The following is a 26,554-nucleotide window of genomic DNA, read 5'->3' as shown; positions in this document are numbered from 1 at the left end:
TCTAGATGATCATGCAGTGCTTCTTTAACCAGTGCCTCCATTAATTTACCTGGAACAGAAGTTAAACTAACAGGTCTATAATTACTTGTGTCAGCCTTTGATCCTCCTTTGTGAATTGGGGTTACATTTGCACATCTCCAGTCTATGGGTACCTCCCCTGAGTCCAAAGAAGCTCTCATAATTATGGCTAGGGGTTTGCATACTTCCTTTGCTGCCTCCTTTAATATAACTGGATAGATCCCATCCACCCCAGGTGCCTTTTTTATGTTTATCCTCAACAATCTCTCCTCCACTTTCCTCTCAGTTATTACAAAATCATCCAGCTCACTGCCAATGTTTACTTTACCTACATCATTATCCTTCCTGAATAATGATGTAGGTAAAGTAAACATCTTTTGTGTAACAGCCAGTTTATCTTTATCCTTAATGTTATAATAAAATTAATGAACTTCTTTTTCTTTGGTTGGTTTAATGGAGATATTTGCAGCAAACTAAGCTCACTGTTTTGAGTTTGCATATGTCTGTGCATTAATAACCAGCATGAGCATTGGGAATTTGTATAGGCCTCAAGACAAACAGCTTTATCAGCTATGCTACTATGTTTTAATCCAAATTTTGATGACCCCATGGTACATGTGGATACTAGGTAGAATTTGATCAAGTTTTCATAAAAAAATATGCTTCAAAATGATGACTAAAACAATTTAGAAATTATTCAAAGCATTACTTAAAAGTGATTTATCAGCACACTATTTCTGATAAATGCAAGGTGCTTCAGAAATTTCTAATAAATGACATTTACTGTATCTGTAAGGTCCTTCAAATGAAACAGACATTTGTTGTTTGTTTGGAATTATTTCTGGGGTACCTAAGATGATGATTTATCAGCATATAATGTCTGCAAATTTTGTATATTCTATTGTTGGTTTTGTTGTTTTGCTGGAAATAAAAGTCTGAGTTTCCTGGAGAAAAAATCCATGCAACTTTTGCCCAGAATCAAATAAATCAGCAAAAACCCATAAAAATTTCTTTTGTCAAGAAGGGATTCAAATACAGACCTCTGAACATATTGTAACCATTGGGCTAGCTGGAAAGGCTATGTGTTTCTGTAATAAACAGTTCGGATATGCATACCCCCTTCCCTGTGGAATTAATCTATCAGAAACCCCAAGTACATGGTTGAAATGTGCCATGGTCTTCCATTGGTGTTGCTGAGGGCTATGCATGGCATAGTAGCATTAGAATTAGCAGATGCATATGATGCAAGAAAACAAGCACAAACTTCTACAGCATTAGCCAAAAAAGGGGGGGGGAACCCTTCCCATTTCATCCATCCATTTGCTCTTCTTCCAGTTCTTCCTTGAATTTATTTTAACTATCAACTTCCACTACTACAGATGGAAGTTTGTTCCAGTAATCAATCACCCGCTGACTAGCATTAGCATTAGCATTAGCATTAGTAGAGGCATTTGATGCAAGAAAGCAAGCTTATGCAGCATCAGCCAAAAAAAAAAAAAAAAAAAGTAACATAAATAAATAAAAATAACCACTTCCACTTCACCCCTCTGTTCGTTCGAAATACCTGTCCAGCTGAGCCTTAAACTTATTTAGGCTATCAACTTCCACGACAAGGGATGGAAGTCTGTTCCACCCACCAACCACCCGCTGGCTAAAGGCAAATTTCCGCACATCTATCCTACATCTGTCTTTCCTCAATTTGAATTTATGCCCTCTCAGGTGATTTTTCTGAGCTAGAGGAAGAATCCCATCAGCATTGAGCATGCTCAAACCATTCAAGGCTTTGTACACCTCTATCAGATCACCCCGCTGGTGCCTAGTTTCCAGACACTGTAATTTGCAAAACTTAAGCCTTTCTTCGTAAGAGAACCCCTTTGTCCCATTCACCAATCTAGTTGCCCTTCTCTGTACTCGTTCCAGCAGCTCTACATCCTTCCTGAAATGAGGCCTCCAGGCCTGTATACAGTACTCTAGGTGTGGCCTGACCATTGCCTTATACAAGGGAATAATCACCTCCTTATCCCTGCTAGAAAAATTCCTATATATCATTGACAATACACCATGAGCTACTCTTGCAGCTCGTCTGCACTGCTCAGAGAACTTCATATCTGCCTGCACCACCACCCCCAGGTCCCTTTCATTCTCTACCACTGTCAGTGTAGTACCACAGAGTTGATACGCTGCTCTGGGGTTGCTGTTTCCCATATGTAGTACTTTACATTTGTCAATGTTAAACTTCATTTGCCACCTCGAAGCCCATCTGCTCAACCTTTCCAAATCCTGTTGCAGCAGCATAGTGTCAGTAGTGTCCTTGACAACCCTGCCAACCTTCGTATCGTCTGCAAACTTGGACATCAAGCCTGATATACCATCATCAATATCATTTATAAATACAGAAAACAATAAAGGCCCCAATACTGAACCCTGAGGGACTCCACTAATAACATTAGTCCACGATGAGCGGTGTCCATTGATTACCACTCTGTCTTCTCCCCCTCAACCACCCCTTTATCCATAGCAGCAACTTGCCTCCAATGCCACACTGCTCCAATTTGTGCAGCAGTCTTCCATGTGCAACAGTATCAAAAGCCTTTCTAAGATCCAAGTATATAATATCAAAGTTATTCCCTGCATCCAGTTCTTTTGTGACTGCATCATAGTATCCAATCAAATTGGTCAGGCAAGACTTCCCCTTAACAAAACCATGCTGTGTCCTAGCTATAACTGAAGTCTTGTCTAGATGATCCTGCAGTGCTTCTTTCACCAGTGCCTCCATTAATTTTCCGGGAACAGAAGTTAAACTCACAGGTCTATAATTACTTGTGTCAGCCTTTGATCCCCCTTTGTGAATTGGGGTCACATTTGCACATCTCCAGTCAATGGGTACCTCCCCTGAGTCCAAGGAAGCTCTCATAATTATGGCTAAGGGTTTGCTTACCTCCTTTGCTGCCTCCTTTAATATAACTGGATAGATCCCATCCACCCCAGGTGCCTTTCTTGTGTTTATCTTCAACAATTTCTCCTCCACTTTGCTCTCAGTTATTACAAGATTCTCTAGCTTACTGCTAGAATTGAATACACCTCTGGCATTCCCCTCGCTGAATAACTCCTCATGTGTGAATGTCGATGCAAAATATTCATTTAGTTTGTTAGCTACCCGAGCAGGGTCATCAACAGTTGACCCATCGATCTCAAGTGGACCAATCTGATTCATCCCCTTCCTTCTAGAGTTTACATAAGTAAAGAACTCTTTGCTGTTTTTCTTCGCATCCCTTGCCAAGGATCTCTCGTAATCTGCCTTCGCCTGCCTAACCTCCTTTGTAACTTGGTTACAGATCAACTTGTATCTATCATAGGCGTCCGTGTCACGTGTTAATTTGTATGTATCCCATGCATTTTTCTTCTCTGCCATATGCCTCATTAGTTCATCTGACAACCATTTAGGCCTAAACCTTGAACAATATTTCTTAGTTGGTATGTAAAGCCTAGTAGCTTCCACGATAAGTTCTTTGAATGCTTCCCATTTTGAATTTGCTGTTGGCAATATCATCAGTTGATCCCACTGTATAGAATTTAAATACTGTCTCAGTCCATTGTAGTCGCCTTTTCGAAAGCAATACCCCTTCCCTTTACCCCTAATGGTAGTTACCTCTTTGAGTAACTCCCACTTCAGCACACTGTGATCACTGCCACCAAGTGGTTCATTTATCTGCAGATTCCTAATGCATGAAGAATCACTACTGATAATCAAATCAAAAGTATTACTCCCTCTAGTTGCCTCCCGAACATGCTGATGTAGAAAACAATCATCCAATAAATCCACAAAAGCCTTGCTACTGTGTGAGTGACCAGCCCCCAAATTCCAGTCAATATCTGGGAAATTAAAATCCCCCATTATAAGACTCTCTGATTTACTGGCCCACTCTATTTCTCCGAACAGTTTCTTATTATACTCATCAGAGTCATTAGGCCTATAGCACACTCCTACTCTCAATTTTGATCTCCCAATGCTTATGTCACACCAAACTGACTCGACACTGCACTGTCCAGCGATGTCGACTGGCTTCACTTCCTTGGATTTTATGTGTTTTTTAACTAATAGCATAACCCCTCCTCCCTTCCTATCCTGTCTATCCTTTCTGTAGACATTGTACTCCCCAAATTCCAGTTCTGCATTTCTTATATCTGTGTGACACCACGTCTCTGAAATCCCCACAATATCTGCCTTTGATGTTTTGAGCAATACCTCAAATTCATCAAATTTATTTACTAAACTCCTAGCATTGGTGTACACACAAGTATACATGCACCTGTTCTTTTTCTTAGCTACCCTAACACAACCCATGTGTTTACTTGTACCCCAATGATTCCCAGCAGTCTCTGAAATATCCTGCATCTTATTTTCCAGGCTGCGGCTCATTCCAATAGAAGCAGTGCAAGAATCACTTTCACCTCTGCCAGTGGCTACTGTTAATCTATTAGTCCTTGTATCCCCCCAATCTAGCAGTTTTCCGACCCACCTAACATTGCCTCGATAGCATCAGCAAACATTCTTGCACCCTTTCTATTTAAGTGTATCCCATCCCTGTAGAAGCAGTCTCTCCTGTTAACAAGTACAGACCAGGCTGAAAAAAATTCTACCCCTTGAGCCCTGCACAATCTTTCCAGGGCCGAATTGATTGACAGGGCTCTCATCATATACTCCCTCCTATCGTGTCTGGGCAGAATTGCAGACACTTTCAATTTCAACCCTAATTCACGGCTTTTTTTCATCAGTGACCTGTACTTGTCAAGTAATTCCGCCGGTCTCCTACTCTTAATGTCATTAGTGCCAACGTGTACAACTATATCACCTTTTGTGCCCTTAAAAGATGATATCCGCTCTACAACGTCATCAACTTTTGCCCCTGGCAGACATACCCTGGTCCTATTCCACCTATCCTTTTTACAAAGCATGTTTCCCGTTTCCCTGACAATAGAGTCACCAACAACAATGGGTGCAACACCAAACCTGGGGACTCCACTAACAACATTAGTCCATGAAGAGCAGTGTCCATTGATTACCACTCTGTCTTCTCACACTCAGCCATCTTTTTATCCATAGCAGCAACTTGCCCTTGATGCCACATTGCTCCAATTTGTACAAATTGCTCCAATTTGTTTCAGTGTGTAGACTAAAGGCAAATTTCAGTGCATCTATTCTACAACTGTCTTTCCTCAGTTTGAATTTAAGCCACCTCAGGTGCATAATCTGAGCAAGAAGAATTTTATCAGCATTGAGCTTGCTCAGACCATTCATGGCCTTATATTCCTCAATCAGATCACCACACAGGTGCCTAGTCTAAAGATGCTACAAGTTACTGAACTTAAGCCTTTCATGGTAATAGCAACCCTTTGTTCCCCTCACCAATCTCATTGCTCTTCTCTGTACTCATTCCAGCAGCTCTACATCCTTCCTAAAATAAGGCCTCCAGACCTGTATGCAGTACTCAAGGTGTGGCCTGACCACTGCCTTGTACAAAGGGATAATGTTCTTGTTTATACTCCGGCATGACCACCAGGTCAGTGGAGTTTACAATAAATCATTAGTACAAACATTAATCATATTTAGTAGTCATGAGCTTGAACCCTGGTCCACTCTAAGAGCATGTGCTATTGCACTCTTGCTCATGACCACTTGGATACTCACCTCCTTATCCCTGCTAACAGGGATAAAGAGGTGATTATCCCTTTGTATATATTATTCCTGCATATCATGACAAGACCCCATGACCTACTCTGGCAGCTTGTATGCAATGCTCAGAAAACTTTGTATCCGACTGCACAATTACCCCCAGGTCTTTTTTATTCTCTACCACCCTGAGTGTAGTACTGCACATTTGGTATGTTTCTCCAGGGTTTCTTCTACCCATATGCAGTACTTTGTATTTGTCAATGTTAAACTTCAGTTGCCCAGCTTTTCTAGATCCTGGTGCCATTACTGTCATTAACAACCCTGCCAACCTTTGTAATATCTGCAAACTTGGACATTAAGCCTGATATATCCTCATCAGTATCATTGATAAATATACAAAACAACAATGGGTGCAACACCAAACCTGGGGACTCCACTAACAACATTAGTCCATGAAGAGCAGTGTCCATTGATTACCACTCTGTCTTCTCACACTCAGCCATCTTTTTATCCATAGCAGCAACTTGCCCTTGATGCCACATTGCTCCAATTTGTACAGCAGTTTTCCATGTGTAACAGTATCAAAGGCTTTCCCGAAATTCAAGTATCAAGTATATGAAATCAAAATTATTTTTTTGCATCCAGTTCCTTTACGACCACATCATAGTATCCAATCAAATTGGTCAGACAAGACTTCCCCTTAACAAACCCATGCTGTGTCTGAACTGTAACTGTAGTCTTGTCTAGATGATTCTGCAATGCTTCTTTAACCAGTCCTTGACATTCAGACTGAGATGGTGGAAAATGCTGCAACACCCAGCCTACAGCTTGGACCTGTTGCACTGCTAGTGCCACATTTTTAGTTCCCTAGAGAAAGAACTCAAAGATTGTTTCTTTTCTTGGATGATATGTTAACAGCATTTCTTTCTTGTTGATCCGATAGAATCAGTCCCAATTGTGGGTACTTACTTTTAACCAGATACATCTTTGAACTACTTATTCAGGTTCTGTAGTTTATTTGAATTAATGTGATAGACTGATATTTTAACTTTCTAAATAATATAAGGTTTGACAATTAAGTTCCAGGATTTGTCAATACAGAGAAGAAAACCAGATGTTAGAATGAAAAAATCTTTCAATACATTTCAAAGTAACCATCTTGAGCAGCTAAACATTTGAAAGATTACTCATAGCACTTTTGGAAAAACAGTATTTAATCTCATTTGATATGACTGCTGCCAATTCCTTTATCATATTTCTTTTATGTCCTTTACACTCTGAAATCATCATTCTTTGAGCAAGGGTTTTATTTTGGGGAACAAGCATTCCAGAGGAGATAAATCAAAGGAATGGGAGGGACACAGTTTCATGAAAAATTAATATCTACTAATGCAGTACTTTCCCCTTAATAATTGTAGAGTTTTGTTGTAGTATGTTTTTGGTAGACCATTACAATTGTTTTTTTTTTTATTATGATTGGTTTGATTTTTCCAAGATGTCAATTTTTCCCCCTTGCTATGATAGATTGATGTATTGTTTTCTATTATTTATTTATGTATTATTACTTGTTTTTATTTTGAAGTTTGTTTCAATATATAACTTAATTTGATTTTTCTCCCCTTCTATGAGAAGAGTTTCTGGTTACATTCAGTCAAAATCATTATGCTCAGGATGAATAAAAATACATTGCATTTTAGGTCTTTCTGTCATTGCCTAGCATTCTTCTCTTTCTTGGTGATTCCTTCTACTTCTAATTCTTGTTTTTCTCTCTCTCTCTCTCTCTCTCTCTCTCTCTCTCTCTCTCTCTCTCTCTCAGGGTAACTCAGAATTTTTTTTTTTTTGGCTAGTGCAGCAAAGCCTCAGGCTTCCCTGCACCATATGGCTAATAATAATAATTATAATAAAGCACATAAGCTCTGAACTTAACTCTCATACTTCATATTCTGATCAACCCATTTTGTATATTGTAACCTGCATTAATTTATTTTTTTACATTTATTATAGCTCCCACTTGTTTTGTTGAGTATCCAGAACCAACATGTGGCAATGCTATCACCGAAGAAGGTGAGGAATGTGATTGTGGAACTGAATTTCAGTGTAGAGTAACTAAATCTTGTTGTACACCTCCAGGTGATAAAGGCTGTACATTAAATCGTAAACTGGGCTACGAGTGTTTTTCTGATGAGCCATGCTGTACAGATAAATGCCGCTTTGTACCACAAGAGGATAAACTCGCTTGCTTTTCGGAGGGTACTGAATGTAAAATTTCATATTGTAATGGTACATCATCTAAATGTCCACTTAGTACTGTTGAAAAAAAGAGAGGTGATCCTTGTTTAGGGACATCAAAAATCTGCTATAAAGGTGAATGTAGATATAGCATTTGTTGGATAAACAGAAAGAGTGACTGTACTTGTTCTGTGGAATCAAATCAGGACTGCTACATATGTTGTATAGATAACAATAAAAAATGTGTGACAGCTATGGAACTGGGATTAAAAACTAAAGATGGCAGACCATTTCTCCATCCATATGGACAGCGCTGTGATGTTGGAAATTCCCAAAGGATTTGTGATGGGTAATTTATATTTTAATAGAACTTTAATTGTTATATATATATATTTTTATTTATTTAGTTATTTATTATTATTTTTTTAATATATATTTTATTGGGTATGTTTTATCAGGCGTGTTCACAGATGCATAAAGTGTCTTTTCTTTGTCATGTCTGTACATAACACTTTGGCTCCCAGCAGACAGAGTTTCACAATTTTATACTTTAATCTTTTAGAAATATTTGATAAATCATCCCAAAATTCGTTAAAAACTAAGCAGAAATTCAGCAAAACCTTCAGTTTTCTATCAAAGGATCGTACTGAGTGACAGTTTATTAGATAAACTACCTCAAAAACATGTAGCACCTTTTTTAGCCCTCAGAACAGCTTCAATTTGTGAAGGGATGGATTCCAAAGGGATGCTGGTCCATACAGACTATCTAATTTTTCAGTTTACTCAGATTGGATAATGGAAGATCCCTGCTGCAAACACCTCATTCCACAGATGCTCAGTTGGCTGAGATTAATTGATTCAGAAGGCCCAATAGGGACACAAGAGTGACTGTATCTGGAACCATTTCCAAAATGATCCATACCCTTTGATATGGAACATCATAGGCCCCTCCGTAACCAGGTGGGAAGGAGCAGCAGCAGTGCGTAGCACACGCTTCTTGATTAGACCGGGGTTCGAGCCCGTCACCACCAAACACGGAGTATGCGGAAAGGTCAGAGAATGACCACTGCATATCCTGGAGCAATATGGCCTCAGTTGCTAATGCTCCCAAATAACAACAACAGCAGTGGAATGCCCTCAACCACTGTCCAGTCCTCGCCTGCCGGCTTGTCATGGAACATCATCCTGCCTGAACTAGGATGATGCTCCATGAATGGATGAACTGTGATCATAAAGAGATGCACCCTGTACATCTCTTTGTACCTTGTACTGTTTTTTTATATCTACTAGCTTATGTCTACCACAGTCATCTGTGCCACCTGATAATGTATATGCTTCCCATGCACTTTCTTCTTTGCTGCCATGAGGCTCATTAGTTCATCTGACATCCATTTAGGCCTAAACCTTGTATAATATTTCTATACAACAGTGTTTGGGCTGTGGCATATTCACACATTGATTCAGCGATACCATTAGGAGAACCTAATGGATACAACAAAAAAAAAAAAAAAACCACACAGCCTTCAGTATTAACTTCTGGCATGATGGTTGATTGGTTCATGCTGCTATCAGTGTTTCTTGTTAGCATGGAATGACTGGAAATGGAATTTGCCCAGGCAATCTTTTTCCACTCCTCAAATGTCCAGTGCCATTCCTGTGCCTGCCATACCCACAAGCTGCTTGTTTTTAGCTGTTATTTGGAACCTGATGAGGTGATTTGCTGTTATTTTTTTATTTTTATTTTTTTTGTTAGTTTTTGACACATCGGCTTCTGTGGCCATAATGCACCTCCCAAAGTTTTTGCATTTTACTCTGATCCAAGCCCGAGGCAGGATTCGAACCTGTCACCACTTTACCTACCTGGTCGGCGATTTGCTGTTATACCATCCACGACAGGGTGCAGTGCATTCCAATATACCCCCTTTGTTGCACTGCTTTAATAACACTGTCATTTGACTGATTGTGGCCTGTGTGTGTGTGTGTATTAGGCTGTACAATTTTTTCATCAGCAAACTGTCTGTGGCTATAAGACTGAATATTTTCTGCTTGTTGGACCATTCTTGACATACTTTAGACTAGAGCTTTCCAAAGTGGGTTTCACCAAGGGTGTCACCAATTTTGGCATTGTTTCACATTTAATTTCCTTTTTCTGACCAATTAATTGATTGATGAAAGTACAGTCATTGAATAATACATTCAAAATTTATGATATTTCTTCACATGCTTCATACTTGGTGACCAGTGGGAACGAGATGTGTTCTTTCTCTTTGAAAGCTAATAACTCAAAGTTGATTTCAAATGGACGTGGTTAAGTTTGTGTTTAATACCACACATCTCTTTTGTTTATATGTTTTGGGCCTAACAAAGTTGTGTACCATTCTGATTATAATCAACTTAAAGATAAGGAATAAAAAAGAGGGGTGATAAATAATTACAAAATTCTTGGTGGGATGCTGAATTATTTTCAGTTTATTTATATAGTATGCCAGCATCAAAAAAGTTTAGGAACTGAAACCACTGCTTTAAACACTGTTATGCATAGTGGCAGAATATGTGATACTTGCACCAGCAAGTCTGACAGTGACTGTCATATAGTGCTCAAAGTCACTTAGTTTGTACTATTCATACATACAGCCCCATCCCACAGTTTCTGACTACTTCCTTTGTATAGGTTGTTCAAACATATTACACTCTCTCTGATGGAACAACTTATTCCTTAGATGATGGAGGTGTATCTAATAAATCTGCACATTTAGCATATAAATGGAATGTATATTTTGAATATTTATGCATTACTGGAGAAGGAAAATTTAGATTGACACCAAATTTTAAGCCAATGTTTCTTTTACCTCTGAGAAGTTTAGAGCCGGCTTGAGATTCTATGTTTTCTAATTCCTCCGTATAGGAAAATATATTAGCATTAGCAGAGGCATACGATGCAAGAAAGCAAGCTTATGCAGCATCAGCCAAATAAAAAGAAACCTCCCATTTCATCCCTTCATTCGTTCCAAATGCCTGTCCAGCTCAACCTTAAATTTATTTAAGCTATCAACTTCCACAACAAAAGATGGAAGTCTGTTCCACCAATCAGCTACCTACTGGCTAAAGACAAATTTCTGCACATCTATTCTACAACTGTCTTTCCTCAATTTGAAACTGTGCCCCCTCAGTTTCTTAATCTGAGCAAAAGGAAGAATCCCATCAGCATTCAGCTTGCTCAACCCATTAAAGGCCTTATCACCTCAATCAGATCACCTCGCAGGTGCCTACTCTCCAGGCTCTGTAATTTGCATAATTTAAGCCTTTCTTGGTAAGAGCACCCTTTTGTTCCCCTCACCAATCTTGTTGTCCTTCTTTGTACTCATTCTAGCAACTCTACATCCTTCCTAAAATGAGGCCTCCAGACCTGTACACAGTACTTTAGGTGTGGCCTGACCACAGCCTTGTATAATGGGATAATCACCTCCCTTGTCCCTGCTATCAAAATTCCCATATATCATTGACAAGACGCCATGATCTGCCCTGGCATCCCATCTGCACTGCTCAGCAAACTTCACATTCAACTACACAATTACCCCCAGGTCTTTTCCACTTCACTGAGTGTAGTATCACACAGTTGGTACGTTTCTCTTGGGTTATTGCTATCCATATGCAGTACTTTGCATTTGTCAATGTTAAACTTCAGTTGCCACTTCTCAGCCCGTTTGCCCAACTTATCTGGATCCGGTTGGACTAGCATACTTTCTTTACTGTCGTTAACAACCCTGCCAATCTTTGTATCATCTGCAAACTTGAACATTAAACCTGATATACCTTCATCAATATCATTTATAAATACAGAAAACAACAATGGGCCCAACACCGAACCCTGTGGAACTCCACTAATAACAATTATCCACAAAGAGCAGTGTCCATTGATTACCACTCTCTGTCGCCTTCCACTCAACCATCCCTTTATCCACTGTAGCAACTTACAGTTAATGCCATACCTCTCCAATTTGTATGTGCAACAGTATCGAAAGCTTTCCTGAAATCCAAGTATATGATATCAAAATTATTTTTGGCATTCAGTTCCTTTGTGACCACATCATAGTATCCAATCAAATTGGTCAGACAAGACCTCTCTTTAACAAACCCATGCTGTGTCTTAACTATTACTGCAGTCTTGTCTAGATGATCCTGCAATGGTTCTTCAACCAGTGATTCCATTATTTTCCCCAGAACATAAGTTTAACTAACAGGTCTATTGTTACTTGTGTCATCTTTTGAACCCCCTTTGTGAATTGGTGATACACTTGCACACCCCCAGTCCATTGGGACCTCCCCTGAGTCCAAGGAAACTCTCATAATTATGGCCAAGGGTTTGCTTACTTCCTTTGCTGCCACCTTTAATATAACTGGATAGATAGTGTCCACCCCAGGTGCCTTTTTTATGTTTAACTTCAATAATTTCTCCTCCACTTTGCTCTGTTATTACAAAATCACTTAGCTCCCTGTTAGAGTTTGATAAACTTCTGGCACTTCCCTCATTGAATAATCCCTCATGTGTGAATGTGAATGTAAATGCAAAATACTCATTCAGTTTATCAGCTACCTGAGCATGATCATCAATAGTCAACCCATCTATGTTAAGTGGTCCAATCAGATTCATCCCTTTCCTTCTAGAGTTTACATAAATAAAGAACTCTTTGCATCCTTTGCCAAAGATTTCTCATAATCTGCCTTTGCCTGCCTAACCACCTTTGTGACTTGATTACAAACTAGTTTATATCTGTCATTTTTTTTCTCTGCCACAAGCTTCACTAATTCATCTGACATCCATTTAGGCCTAAACTTTGAACAGTATTTGTCAATCGGAATGAAAAGCCTGGTAATGTCCAAAATTAAGTCCCCGAAGGCTTCACATGTAGAATTCAGTGTTGGTAACATCAGCTGATTCCACTGTACAGAATTTAGAGACTGTCTGAGACCCCTGTAGTCACCTTTACAAAAGCAAAACCCTTTTCCTTTAGCCTTGATGGTAGTTACATCTTTAAGTAATTCCCACATCAATACATTGTGATCACTGTCGCCTAGTGGTTCCTTTATCTGCAAATTCTTAATGCATGAATACTCACTACTGATAAATAGATCAAGAGTATTACTCACTCTGGTTGCCTCTCAAACTGTTGTTGTTTTGGTTTTTAGGAGCATTAGCAACTAAGGCCATATTGCTCCGGGAATATGCGGTGGTCATTCCATAATCTTTCCGCATCCTCCGTATTGGTGGTGACGGGCTCGAACCCCGGTCTAATCAAGGAGCGTGTGCTACGCACTGCTGCTCCTTCCCACCTGGCTACGGAGGCGCCTCTCTCAAACTGTCTGCCAGGGGCAAAGGTTGATGACGTTGTAGAGTGGATATCATCTTTTAAGGGCCCAAAAGATTATATTGTTGTACTAATATATCATATTACTAATGATATTAAGAGTAGGAGACTGGCAGAATTATTTAACAAGTACAGGTCACTGTTGAAAAAAAAAGCCGTGAATTAGGGTTGAAATTGAAAGTTTCTGCAATTCTGCCCAGACACGATAGGAGGGAGTATATGATGAGAGCCTTGTCAATCAATTCGGCCCTGGAAAGATTGTGCAAGGCTCAAGGGGTAGAATTTTTTTCAGCCTGGTCTGTACTTGTAAACAGGACAGACTGCTTCTACAGAGATGGGATATACTTAAATAGAAAGGGTGCAAGAATATTTGCTGATGCTATCGAGGCAGTGTTAGGTGGGTCGGAAAACTGCTAGCTTGGTGGGATACAAGGACTAATAGATTAACAGTAGCCACTGGCAGAGGTGAAAGTGATTCTTGCATTGTTTCTATTGGAATGAGCAGCAGCCCGGAAACCAAAATGCAGGGTATTTCAGAGACTGCTGGGAGTCATTGTGGTACAAGTAAACACATGGGTTGTGTTAGGGTAGCTAAGAATAGGAACAGGTGCATGTATACTTGCGTGTACACCAATGCTAGAAGTTTGGTAAATAAATTTGATGAATTTGAGGTATTGCTCAAAACATCTAAGGCAGATATTGTTAGGATATCAGAGACGTGGTATCACACAGATATAAGGAATGCAGAACTGTAATTTGAGGTGTACAGGAAGGGTTATGCTATTAGTTAAGAAACACATAAAATCCAAGGAAGTGAAGCCAGTCAAAATCGCTGGACAGTGCAGTGTCGAGTCAGTTTGATGTGACATAAGCATTGGGAGATCAAAATTGAGAGTAGGAGTGTGCTATAGACATAATGACTCTGATGAGTATAATAAGAAACTGTACAGGGAAATAGAGTGGGCCAGTAAATCAGAGAGTCTTATAATGGGGGATTTTAATTTCCCAGATATTGACTGGAATTTGGGGGTTGGTCGCTCACACACTAGCAAGGCTTTTGTGGATTTATTGGATGATTGTTTTCTACATCAAAATGTTCGGGAGGCAACCAGAGAGAGTAATACTCTTGATTTGATTATCAGTAGTGATTCTTCATGCATTAAGAATCTGCAGATAAAGGAACCACTAGTTGGCAGTGATTACAATGTGCTGAAGTGGGATTTACTCAAAGAGGTAACTACCATCAGGGGTAAAGGGAAGGGTTTTTGCTTTTGTAAAGGCGAAATATGGTGGTCTGAGGACCGTATTTAAATTCTATATGGTGGGACCAACTGATGATGTTACCAACAGCAAATTCAAAATGGAAAGCATTCAAAGAATTTATCTTGGAAGCTACTAGGCTTTACATGCTAACTAAGAAATATTGTTTAAATGGATGTCAGATGAACTAATGAGACATGTGGCAGAGAAGAAAAATGCATGGGATATATATAAATTAATGGGTGACATGGAAGCGTATGATAGATATAAGATGGTTTGTAACCATGTGATAAAGGAGATTAGGCAGGCAAAGGCAGATTATGAGAAATCCTTGTCAAAGGATGCAAAGAAAAACAAGAGTTCTTTACCTATGCAAACTCTAGAAGGAAAGGGATGAATCAGATTGGTCCACTGGATATTGATGGTTCAACTGTTGATGATCCTGCTCAGGTGGCTAACAAATTAAATGAGTATTTTGCATCTACATTCACACATGAGGAGTTATTCAGCAAGGGGAATGCCAGAGGTGAAGTAAACTCTGGCAGCAAGCTAGATGATTTTATAATAACTGAGAGGAAATTGGAAGAGAAATTGTTGAAGATAAACATAAAAAAGGCACCCGGGGTGGATGGCATCTATCCAGTTATATTAAAGAAAGCAGCAAAAGAAGTAAGCAGACCCATAGCCATAATTATGAGAGTTTTGTTAAGGGAAGGTCTTGCTGACTAATTTGATTGGATACTATGATGTGTTCACAAAGGAACTGGATGCAGGGAATAACTTTGATATTATATATTTGGATCTTAGAAAGGCTTTGATACTGGAGCAGTGTGGCATTGGAGGCAAATTGCTGCTGTGAATAAAGGGATGGCTGAGGGGGAGAAGACAGAGTGGTAATCAATGGACACTGCTCATCGTGGACTAATGTTATTAGTGGTGTCTCTCAGGGTTCAGTGTTGGGTCCATTGTTGTTTTCTGTATTTATAAATGATATTGATGATGGTATATCAAGCTTAATGTCCAAGTTTGCAGACGATACAAAGGTTGGCAGGGTTGTTAAGGACACTACTGACAGTACTGCTGCAATAGGATTTAGAAAAGTTGAGCAGATGGGCTGAGAGGTGGCAAATGAAGTTTAACATTGACAAATGTAAAGTACTACATATGGGAAACAGTAACCCCAGAATAATGTATTAACTGTGTGTTACTACACTGACAGTGGTAGAGAACGAAAAGGACCTGGGGTAATTGTGCAGGCAGATATGATGTTTTCTGAGCAGTGCAGACTGTCTGCAAGAGTAGCTCATGGTGTCTTGTCAATGATATACAGGAATTTTTCTAGCAGGAATAAGGAGGTGTTTATCCCCTTGTATAAGGCAATGGTCAGGCCACACCTTAAATACTGTATACAGGTCTGGAGGCCTCATTTCAAGAAGGATGTAGAGCTGCTGGAACAAGTACAGAGAAGGGCAACAAAATTAGTGAATGGAACAAAGGGTTGCTCTTACGAAGAAAGGCTTAAGTATTGCAAATTTCAGTGTCTGGAGACTAGGTACCTGCTAGGTGATCTGATTGAGGTGTATAAAGCCTTGAATGGTTTGAACATGCTCAATGCTAATGGGATTCTTTCTCTTGCTCTGAATAATCAACTGAGAGGGCATAAATTCAAATTGAGGAAAGACAGATGTAGAATAGAAGTGCAGAAGTTTGCCTTTAGCCAGTGGGTAGTAGAACAGACTTTTTTCCCTTGTTGTGGAAGTTGATAGCCTAAATAAATTTAAGGCTGAGCTGGACAGGTATTTGGAATGAACAGAGGGGTGAAATGGGAGTGGGTTTTTTTTTTTTTTTTTTGGCTGATGCTGCATAAGCTTACTTTCTTGCATCATATGCCTCTACTAATGCTAAACATGTTGCTGTAGAAAACAGTCATCCAATAAGTCTTGCTAGTGTGCGAGTGACCAACCCACAAGTTCCAGTCAATATCTGGAAAGGTGAAATCCTCCATTATAAGACATTCTGATTTACTGGCCCACTCTATTTCTCTGCACAATATGTACAAGTCACCTATTTTTTTTATTTTTGGAACACTTATGCATAAAGGGGTTTTTTAAGAAATATGTGCAAACAATTCTGGGACATATTTTAGGATCCAAAGTAAGAATAAAAAAAAAAAAAAAAAAAAGTCATATAAACCTGTCCAATACTGAACAGTTACAGAGTTAAGAGTGTTTAAATTTTAAACAAGTTTGGTAATTTATTGTGTAATGTTTCAAGAGTATTCAATTACATTAGTTTACAAATTTAAGTTTGTTCACTGGGGTTTGAATTTCAATGGGTCCTACTGCCAAAATATGTTGCTGTGATTTCAAATATACTTAATTTTTTTCTATCACATCCAGATACATCACAATTTAAGAAATAAAATAGTATTGTTTTTTATGAACGTATATAACTTTATTGTATTTAGTAATGACAAATTGATAGGATTACATTTTCATATATCAAAAAATATGTAAATACTAATAAGTATTAATCAAAATTCTGAAACTTTCATTAATCAGACCTTCGTCTCTTTGTTTGAAAAGACCGTTTAACCGTTTTTCTTTTACGTAGTGCCAGGTTTCTCTCTTTTTCAACACCAGCAGTAGTCGGCCATCATGCTTGTATTCTACCTTCCCTGGTACCTCTGCTCCATTTCCTTTATGTCCTGATGGAATCTCTCCCCTTGTTCTTCGCTCATCTGTGCAAGATTTTTGGGGAAAAAATCAAGATGGGCATACAAAAAGTGAATTTTGATGCTCATATTGCAACGTAAATTGCGAAGCTTTTCGAGCATATTTTGAACAATTTTCTCATAATCCTGTGATTTATGATTTCCTAGAAAGTTTTCCATTACACTTTTAAAAGCAATCCAGGCTTCCCTTTCAACATCAGTCATAGTAGTTTCAAACTGACCGTCTAAAACCAATTTTCTAATTTGGGAACCAGTGAAGGTACCCTCCTTAAGTTTTGCGTCAGATAAACCGGGAAATTTACTGAACTGGTTCAGTAAATTTCCCGGTTTAAACAACGTGTTCAAAGGTACTTAAAGCAGTTGCCATCCTTATTCAATGCTTTAACAAATTGCTTCATTATGCCTAAATTTGATATGCAGTGGAGGTAAAAGTATTTTATCTGGCTTCACCAAACTTTCGTACACAATATTTTTTGACCCCTCAGAGTCAAAATGTGCCTCCCAGGCCATTGCTTCTTTGTTCAATGCAGCGCTTTAGCTCTGCTATCCCATTCACAAATAAAGTGTGGCATTTTAGTGTACCCACCTTGTTGCTCCAACAACACACATAACACTTAAGTCTCCACATAGTTGACATTCGTGATCTTGATATTTAATTTTCTCCAGAAGCAACTTTAGATTGTCATAAATTTCTTTTAAGTAGACTGAATGAGCAACTGGCACAGATGTGTACTTATCTCCATTATACAAGAGAACACCTTTTAAACTAGTCTTAGAAGAGTCTATAAATAGTCTCCATTCACTAGGAACATAGGATGGAGCTCCTAAGGCACTTATTAAACCAGTGATGTCACTGCAATATACGAGAGTACCTTTTTGTGAAAAATACTGTATAAACTCCCTTTCACGATTTCTGTACCAGGAAAATGATGTACCTGGAGCAAGTAAGTTCTTCACTTGAAATCTGGATCCCAGAATTGTAGCAGCATACTCTGGAAGACCTAAGTTCCTTATTAAATTGTTCAGTTCGACTTGTGTGAATTGCTGTGGCATTAAAATATTTTCTGGTTGATAACATTCCTCTTCACTAACCTCTTTAGTTTCTGCTTCGGTGGAAGAAGATGTGGACTCCAAAGTTGCTGATGGAGGTTTTACAGGCAGACAGGTCCATGCAGAACCGGTCTTATAGCTGACAGTAGATCTGGATATTTGATGTTCTTTTTATTTTTTTTGAATTGTAACCTTTAACGTCACATATACAAAAATAACATTCGGCATGGCTTACTGGCTCACGCCACACCATAGGAATAGCAAAGGGCAAGCACACCTTTTTTCCTTGACTCCATTTTCTATGATGTTCGACACATGTATGGCATACTTTATGCGGTGCCCATGATTTATCCTGATTGCCTAGTTTCATATCAAAGTATGCATAATACAATTTTTTTACAAAATCGGTAATATTTCGCCTCTGCTTTCCAGGAACAAAACCACATATGTAACAAATTATGTCGGGACTGTTTATACACTTTCTAGTTGCCATACTAAAAGAAAACTAACACACAATGAGAGCTCACGATAGTTTTTACAGGAGTACTGTGATTGCATAAGGGATGTGCCACTTATATAGGCTCTGTGGTTGAGTGGACTGTACAAACAAGTGAGTGCATGCTCAGACAAGTTTAACCCATAACTACACACAGGAGTCTCCCAGATTCCACTAGGAAAATAAAATTCTGGGAATCACAGATAGGCTGGAAGAGCGGGGTCGGGGGCCGTCTACCTTCCTGGGTCAAGGTCAGCTACCTTGCAGTATATGTAGCTACGGGTTAAACATGCACAACCTGTTGTATTTGAGGCAAATATTTGATACTGATTACAAATAAGGGGGTTAAAACTTGTAAACCATTGCAGAAACAATAGTTATGTACACATTTGCGTATAATACCTAAGTAATATTTTGTTAATGAATTGTGAAAAATCTTTACGCGATAGAAACAAATGGACTTTGGTTTAGTAATCAGTAAACATGCATAAATAACTGCCACACACTTTTACTCAAGCTCCAGATACACTGTAAACAAGTTTTATTAAATAATGTGCCTCAGAAGTTAAGAACATCTATGCTTTACTCAAAAAAGTGATGTTTATGGTGGGCAGTTGCGAGGTGAGTTTGTGTAGCAGTTATTTTTAGTGGGGAGAGCCCGACTGCACAGGGGTCCAGAAGGTTCAGAAGAAAAATTGTGAAGAAATCCTGAAAAGGATTTGGTTTGCTTATCCATATTTATCACAGTATTTCTGCTGGAAACTTAGGGACTGTGGAATCAGAACTGGACCTAAAATTTCTCGAATTGATAAAATGTGAACTGAAAATATGGTGTCAATCTGACCTTTCTTTCTTGAGCCTGAACATCCAAAACCTTATTTTCATTTATATATATAGATTTACCTGAGAAAAAAACAGGAAGGCATGGAATTGGAAATGGTCCTCAAACTTCCCCAGAGACCAGCAAAACATACACTGAAAAGTTTGTCTGACTTTTCTTTCCTGAGTAATGCTGAAACATCTAAAGCTTTACATTGATTAATGATAGGTGAGTTTTATTACTCAGATTTATGGTAAGTGGGAACTGTTGAATCACAACTGATCCTAGATCCTTTCCAGGGATTAACAGGATATATACTGAAAATTTGGTGTCAACATCACTGTTTCTTACTGAATAATTCCCAAACATCTGAAACATGTTTCCATTTATCTACAGAAATAACTCAACATTTTATGAAAAAAAAAAAAAAAAAAATTTTGCCAAGTTTATATTGGTCTGATTTTGATGAAAATTGCAATAGTCTGACAAATCTTTGAGAGACTCAAATTTGTCAAGTTGTTATATGTGGACAGTAGTTTTATAGTTGGCTAATACATATATAATTTTGAATGGTAGAAAATAATAATAATAAGCAGACATGTATGCACCTAGTAAAATTTTTATTCATGCTGGGTACATGTCTCTTGTTCTTATTTATTTTTATTGTTTTACCATGCAAAACTCCACAGCCATTTTTTAAAATTTGAATGGCATATAACCATTTGAAATCAGGCACATATTTATGTGACCTCTTTTTAGTTATTATTTTGCATTCTTTTTGTTTTGTGTGCATACTTTTGAAACACTCTATATAAATTAAAGTGTGCAGGGCATTACTCATCTTGAGAAGGAAAAGTCAGATCAACGTGTTTTCAGGACTATGGAGGGTATTATATCTGGGCCTTATAAAATACATTTATATTATATAATTGTACATATGTTGATCCCATTTAAAAGCCACTAGAGTGAAACATACAAGCCCACCCCTCAAACAAAATTCAATGCATTACTAGTAGCCACAGTGTATTAAATGACTGTTTTTATAAGTTTTTAAATTCATGCTTGTTGCTTTTATATGTGGTTTGGACTTTTGTGAGGCAAACTACACTCACAGATATGATGTGGGTTCTTATAATGATAATTTAGCAAAAGCTAAAATTGGTTATAAGACCATGGGACTGTGGAAAGTGATGGCTCATCAGCTTTTTAATTGCAGCTGATATAACAGCACTTTTTTTTTTGCCTACACATAATAAATAATAAAAAATGTGCCAACACATTTTCTGCATTTAAACAATAGCTACAGTGAAAGTGTAACTCCTTTGGCTGCATTCGACATTGAGTACAAAAGAAAATTAATTTTATTAACTTTACTAATTTTATAAATAAATAAAACAAGATCAGAAAATTTCTGGGGTGGGGGGAAGAGACAGAATGGCCATAAAAAAAAAAAAAAAAAAAAAAACTGTATTTGGGACATTAGGATTACAAAAAACATAGCATTTCTCATATTTTTATGGCTATACTAGGAGTACAGTTAATAAATTTTATGAATTGGAAGTACTGATTAAATTAACAAATGCTGACATAATGGGAATGCCAGAATTCTGATATACTGTATGTAGATTTTAAGTACAGTAAATAAGTATATAGGAAAGACATATATGACAAAAGGAGGAAGAGATATAATTGCAGAGAAAACTGCTACCAGAGTGAGTCAAGAAAAATATTTCTTGACTCAGATAAGAAATGTCAAGATATTGAATCAGTCTCTCTCTCTCTCTCTACATATATATATATATATTATTATTATATATATATAGAGGAGAGAGAGAGAGAGAGAGAGAAAATGGGAAAAGCAGATATAAATGTATTTTCATGGGGAACTGTAATTTTCCAGATACAAGGATTAATCAATTATTTCTGCATAGACCTCAATATTTTCTAAATAAGTTGTGTTTATATAGCATTTTGTTTGTTAGGTGTTAGTGAATATATGCTGAAAAACTCCTTCATATCACTTTCTCCGTTGCAGGATGTGAGCGACATGTGAAACTGTGTTTTATGATGATGGTCACACAAAGAGTTGACCAAGGAAAAACAGAACATTTGTGAAAATTGAAACAGCACATGGCTAAATCTGCATTTAATATCAAGATAATCTTAACAAGAGGTTTGCTTACATATTCAAATTGATAGAACTATGATCTCTATCTCTTTTTGGTGAGTCTAGTGTTGAAAATAAACCTTATTTTTGAAGGCCTTGACATGCCACAACGAGAGTTGTTGAAAAAAAATATCCAAGAACTGTTACAAGAAGGTCAAAGGATAACTTAAGGTAAGATTGTTTGTGTTCTTGGCTTCAGCCAATGTACAGTTTTGGCCATTTGATTAAACATTTGAAAAAGAAAAAAAATTGCATCTCATTGGATACCCCACTCCTCTCTGAAGACTATAAAGATTGTTAGTGGCAAATCATATCTCTGTTGTTATCCAGGTAGAAAATAGGAAGTGTTTCTTTTTTACAATAAATCAATGCAATTTATGAAGTTTTGAACATGAATTAAAATGGCAGTTGGTGAATGGTAGCATCCTTAGTTCCTGTAAAACCTAATAAAGTTAGATAGGAACAAAGTAAATTGAAACAAATGGCTATTACTGCTTAAAATTTTTGCAATTCTTGCATTATATTTAGGATTACCAGACATTGTGGGAATTGATCAACTGTCTCCAAAGTGTGAACTGCGAATCACGTACTTTCCTTTGGAGAGAGACTGTCTCTCTCTCTCTGGATGAATATTCTGCACATTATGCAAGGAATTCTCTTTCAAAATGTTAACAATGACATTTTCCCTTGACACTATTATGGGTACATTAGCACAAACATGAGTGGTGTGAATAGGGTATAGGGTGTCAAGTGCGGCCTCAACCTCAGCTGTCACATGAAGTTAAAAAGAAAATACTCAGAATAACTAGATTCTAAGTTATGATTATTTTTAAAATATGAATTTTATTATCTAAATTAGCATTAGTAGAGGCATATGATGCAAGAAAGCACGTTTATACAGCATCAGCCACAAAAAAAAAAAAAAATCCCATTTCACCCATCCTTTCACTCTAAAAGTTTGTCCAGTCCTTCCTTGAATTTATTTAAGCTGTTAACTTCCACAATGACAGATGGAAGTTTGTTTCAACAGCCAAGCATCTGCTGGCTACAGCAAATTTCCACACATATATTCTACAACTGTCTTTCCTCAATTTGAATTTATGTCCCCTCAGGTGAATAATCTGAGCAAGAGGAAGAATTCTATCAGCATTGAGTCTGCTGAAACCATTCAGCAGGTTCATTTCTGAATGGGTTCACCAATTTTGTTGCCCTTCTGTGTACTCGTTCTAACAACTCTTACGTCCTTCCTAAAATGAGGCCTCCAGACCTGTACATGGTATTCAAGGCATGGCCTGGCCATTACCTTATACAAAGGGAATTCCTGTATATCATTGACAAGACCCCATGATCTGCTCTGTATGCACTGCTCAGAAAATTTCATATCTGACTGCACAATTACCCCCAAGTGGTCTTTTTTATTCTCTACCACCACGAGTGTAGTACCACATGGTTGGTATGTTTCTTTGGTGTTACTGCTATTCATATACAGTACTTTGCATTTGTCAATGTTAAACTTCAGTTGCCACTTCTCAGCCCATCTGCCCAACTTTTCTAGATCCTGCTGCGGTAGCATACTGTCATTAACAGGTCTGGCCCAAAATTCCGACAGTATCTATTATATTGGAAAAATATATGAATATAATTGTATATATTTATTGGTTTTTTAGTAAGTAAAAATTTACCTTATTAGATTAATTTTGTAGAAAGATTATAAAAAAAAAAAAAAAAAGAAACTTAACAACAAATACCTGTCTCAATTTGAAGATGATTTTCTGTTACAGAAACACAGTTTTAAAATACAATCAGCAAATAAAATGACTTAATTAATTTTACTTTATTATAATGCATTTAATTGTTAATTTTTCAAGTCAAATTTTGATATTTGTATAGGGCATTTGAGCAATAATTATAGGTATAGTATTGAAATGCTAAAGATAAAAATCTTGAAACAAGAATACTTTTGGAGTATGAAAAAATTTATACTAATGTATTTTGGCAGGTGCATAACATTTTTCATAAAAATCATTAGCATAACTAAAACTAATTATACAGGTATTTGTTATTAGCTGTACTTTAACGAATTTCTTCAACAAGTACATTAGGCATGACCATGGCACCAGCAGGATATTTTGAAAGGGGTAGCAGGAAAAAATATCAAATATCCCATTTTCTTCTTATTATAATACTTAAGATTATTTAAATATTATTATTAAGAGTATTATAATACTTAAATGTTTGATTATAATTTGTATGATTTTTTGCAAATTTTAATCTGTTATTTTAATATCATTAAACTGTGATTATTGTCAGTAATGTGGTTTTTTTGAACTGATTATATTCTATTAGTATATATATAAGTATATGTTGTTTATTCATTAATATGACACAAAACATTAACATTATCATATACTGTTTGCATAACTGAAATGTACATGTTCCATGTGTTCAAATAAAATTTAATGTTTTTAGTAGCCGTTTTGATTACATGAAAAACATTTTTTATTGCAAAAAAGTTTCTGAGATATAGACTAACTTTGTTTTTTTTTAAAATACAATTGGTATGTCGGGAATCTGACTGTCGGGATTTTGGGCGACACCGGTCATTAACAACCCTGCCAACCTTCTTATCATCTGAAAACTTGGACATTAAGCCTGATATACTTTTATCGATATCATTGATAAATATATAAAACAACAGTGGGCCCAACACTGAATCATGGGGAGGACTCCATTAATAACATTGGTCCACGAAGAGCAGTATCCACTGATTACCCCTCTTGTCTTCTCCTACTCAACCATCCTTTATCCATTGTAGCAACTTGCCCTTAGTGCCATACTGTGCCAGTTTGTAGAGTTGCCTTCCATGTGCAACAGTATCAAACGCTTTCCTGAAATCCAAGTATATGATATCAAAATTATTTTTGCATCCAGTTAAATGAATTATATAAAAGTATATAGTAGTTTTTATATAAAAGGTATAGACATTTGGATAACAATTTAATAATTGTAAAATAAATTAACTAGAGATAATTACAGTAATTATCCACTACTTTCAAACACAGGCTGTTTGAAACTAGTGGATAGTTCATTTGGCATATTAACTTCCTAGAGATGAGATTATATTACCAAAATTTTAATCTGCTATTTACCCATTGTCTCACCTTTTAAAATAAATATCAAATTAATCTTTTGTTTATGCCATATGTTTGAAAGTAGTGCGATACCAGTAAAACTCCTTGTGATAGAAAAGTTTATTCTGTTATCAGCATTAAGATCACTGCATTAAACAGTTTAAATCTTGCTGACAGAAAAAAAATAAATAAACCATAAAAGAACAGTATAATCTTTCTAACTCCATATAATCAAATAATCATCTTATTTACATAATTTTTTATAATCTAATTAACAGTAAAATGAATTAAAATTATTAATATTATATTTAACCCCAAGGGCTCACATCTGGTGAATATGGGCTTGGCACACACAGAGTCCTAGCTGGATATCATCATCTCTCTCTCTCTCTCTCTCTCTCTCTCTCTCTCTCTCTCTCTCTCTCTCTCTCTCTCTCTCTCTCTCTCTCTCTCTCTCTCTCTCTCTTAGGGTAACTCAGAATTTTTTTTTTTTTTGCCTGGTGCAGCAAAAGCTTCAGGCTTCCTTGCACCATATGGCTAATAATGATGATAATATCTATAATTTCATATGTTTAATTGTTAATTAAATTTGTAATTTCATTTATTTAGTAATTATTATTTAATTCTGTCTCTGGAAATGCAGAATGGTATACTTTTATTTTCCATATTCTTTATGTTGAAGCTATTTTCTTCACAGGTTTGAACAGGAAAATGATAATCATAATTTTGTCAGTAGTAAATCTTGGATAGATTATTTAGTAGATGCCACAAGGTTCAACAATCAATAGAAAATATTATATTTCATTACTATGGAAATTTTTGAGACCTGCACTGAGAAAGAAGTAGCCAGAGCTGCATTATCTGAGAGTGCATCCTATCACAAGGCCTATGTAGTGAATGAATCACAAGAAGTATAATTATATTTTCCCACCATCCTGCTTACAGTTAAGATCTAGTGAAGTATATATGTTTCAACTTTTAAAATTAAATTTTTTCTCTTTTTAATTTACATATCTCTCCATCTTTACTAATGAGGATTGTTCATCTATAACATATGATTTTTAAACAGTTGCTCCCTAGAAAATAAGTGGTTTCATCTTTATAAAAATTATATTTTTATCTATTTTTAAATTTATAGACAAGGAAACTGCATTGATGATAAAAGGAGAGAATTTGCTGGAACAACACTTGGTCCAGAATATTATGATGAGGAGGATACCACTGCACCCATGGGACACAATCACTCTGAAGACGGCCCTACTACAGTCAGTCCAAGTGGACAAAATTCAGAAGAATCTGATTTAGAATATTGGAACATTTTTCTTCTTTATAGGATATCTTCTTGGAGAACGCTTATCCTTATATACATCAACATCAGGCAATTGTTATGATACATGTTAGGAAATTAATATATACTGAACTTATATACCTTTGTGCACTTATATAGTTTATTTTCATGTAATATTTACAAAATATAAAAGTGCACTGAAATGTAAATTTTTTTTTCTCCAGTATTTAGTGGAAGTTTTATTTTATTTCTATACATGCAGAAACTCATGCAAAAATTCATGCAAACAGATACAATAATGAAAAATCTGCTAGCTCATGA

General features: G+C 36.9%; 1 protein-coding gene across 1 annotated transcript in view; it reads left to right on the top strand.

The window, feature by feature from the left end:
* The window catches only part of LOC150084938 (disintegrin and metalloproteinase domain-containing protein 10-like), a 59,223-nt gene extending 32,887 nt beyond the window's left edge, over positions 1–26,336 (top strand). The window contains exons 3-4 of the mRNA XM_090376396.1: positions 7,697–8,270; positions 26,084–26,336. Coding sequence (XP_090232522.1) covers positions 7,697–8,270; positions 26,084–26,336 — 827 coding nt within the window. The remainder of the gene's footprint in view (positions 1–7,696; positions 8,271–26,083) is intronic.
* The last annotated feature ends 218 nt before the right edge of the window (positions 26,337–26,554 follow it).

Source organism: Mastigoproctus giganteus, chromosome 6 (assembly GCF_048544385.1).
Source record: "Mastigoproctus giganteus isolate SK-2022 chromosome 6, ASM4854438v1, whole genome shotgun sequence".
NCBI classification, from domain to species: domain Eukaryota; kingdom Metazoa; phylum Arthropoda; class Arachnida; order Uropygi; family Thelyphonidae; genus Mastigoproctus; species Mastigoproctus giganteus.
Note: the sequence above shows the minus strand (reverse complement) of the source record. Positions and strands in the feature narration are given on the sequence as shown.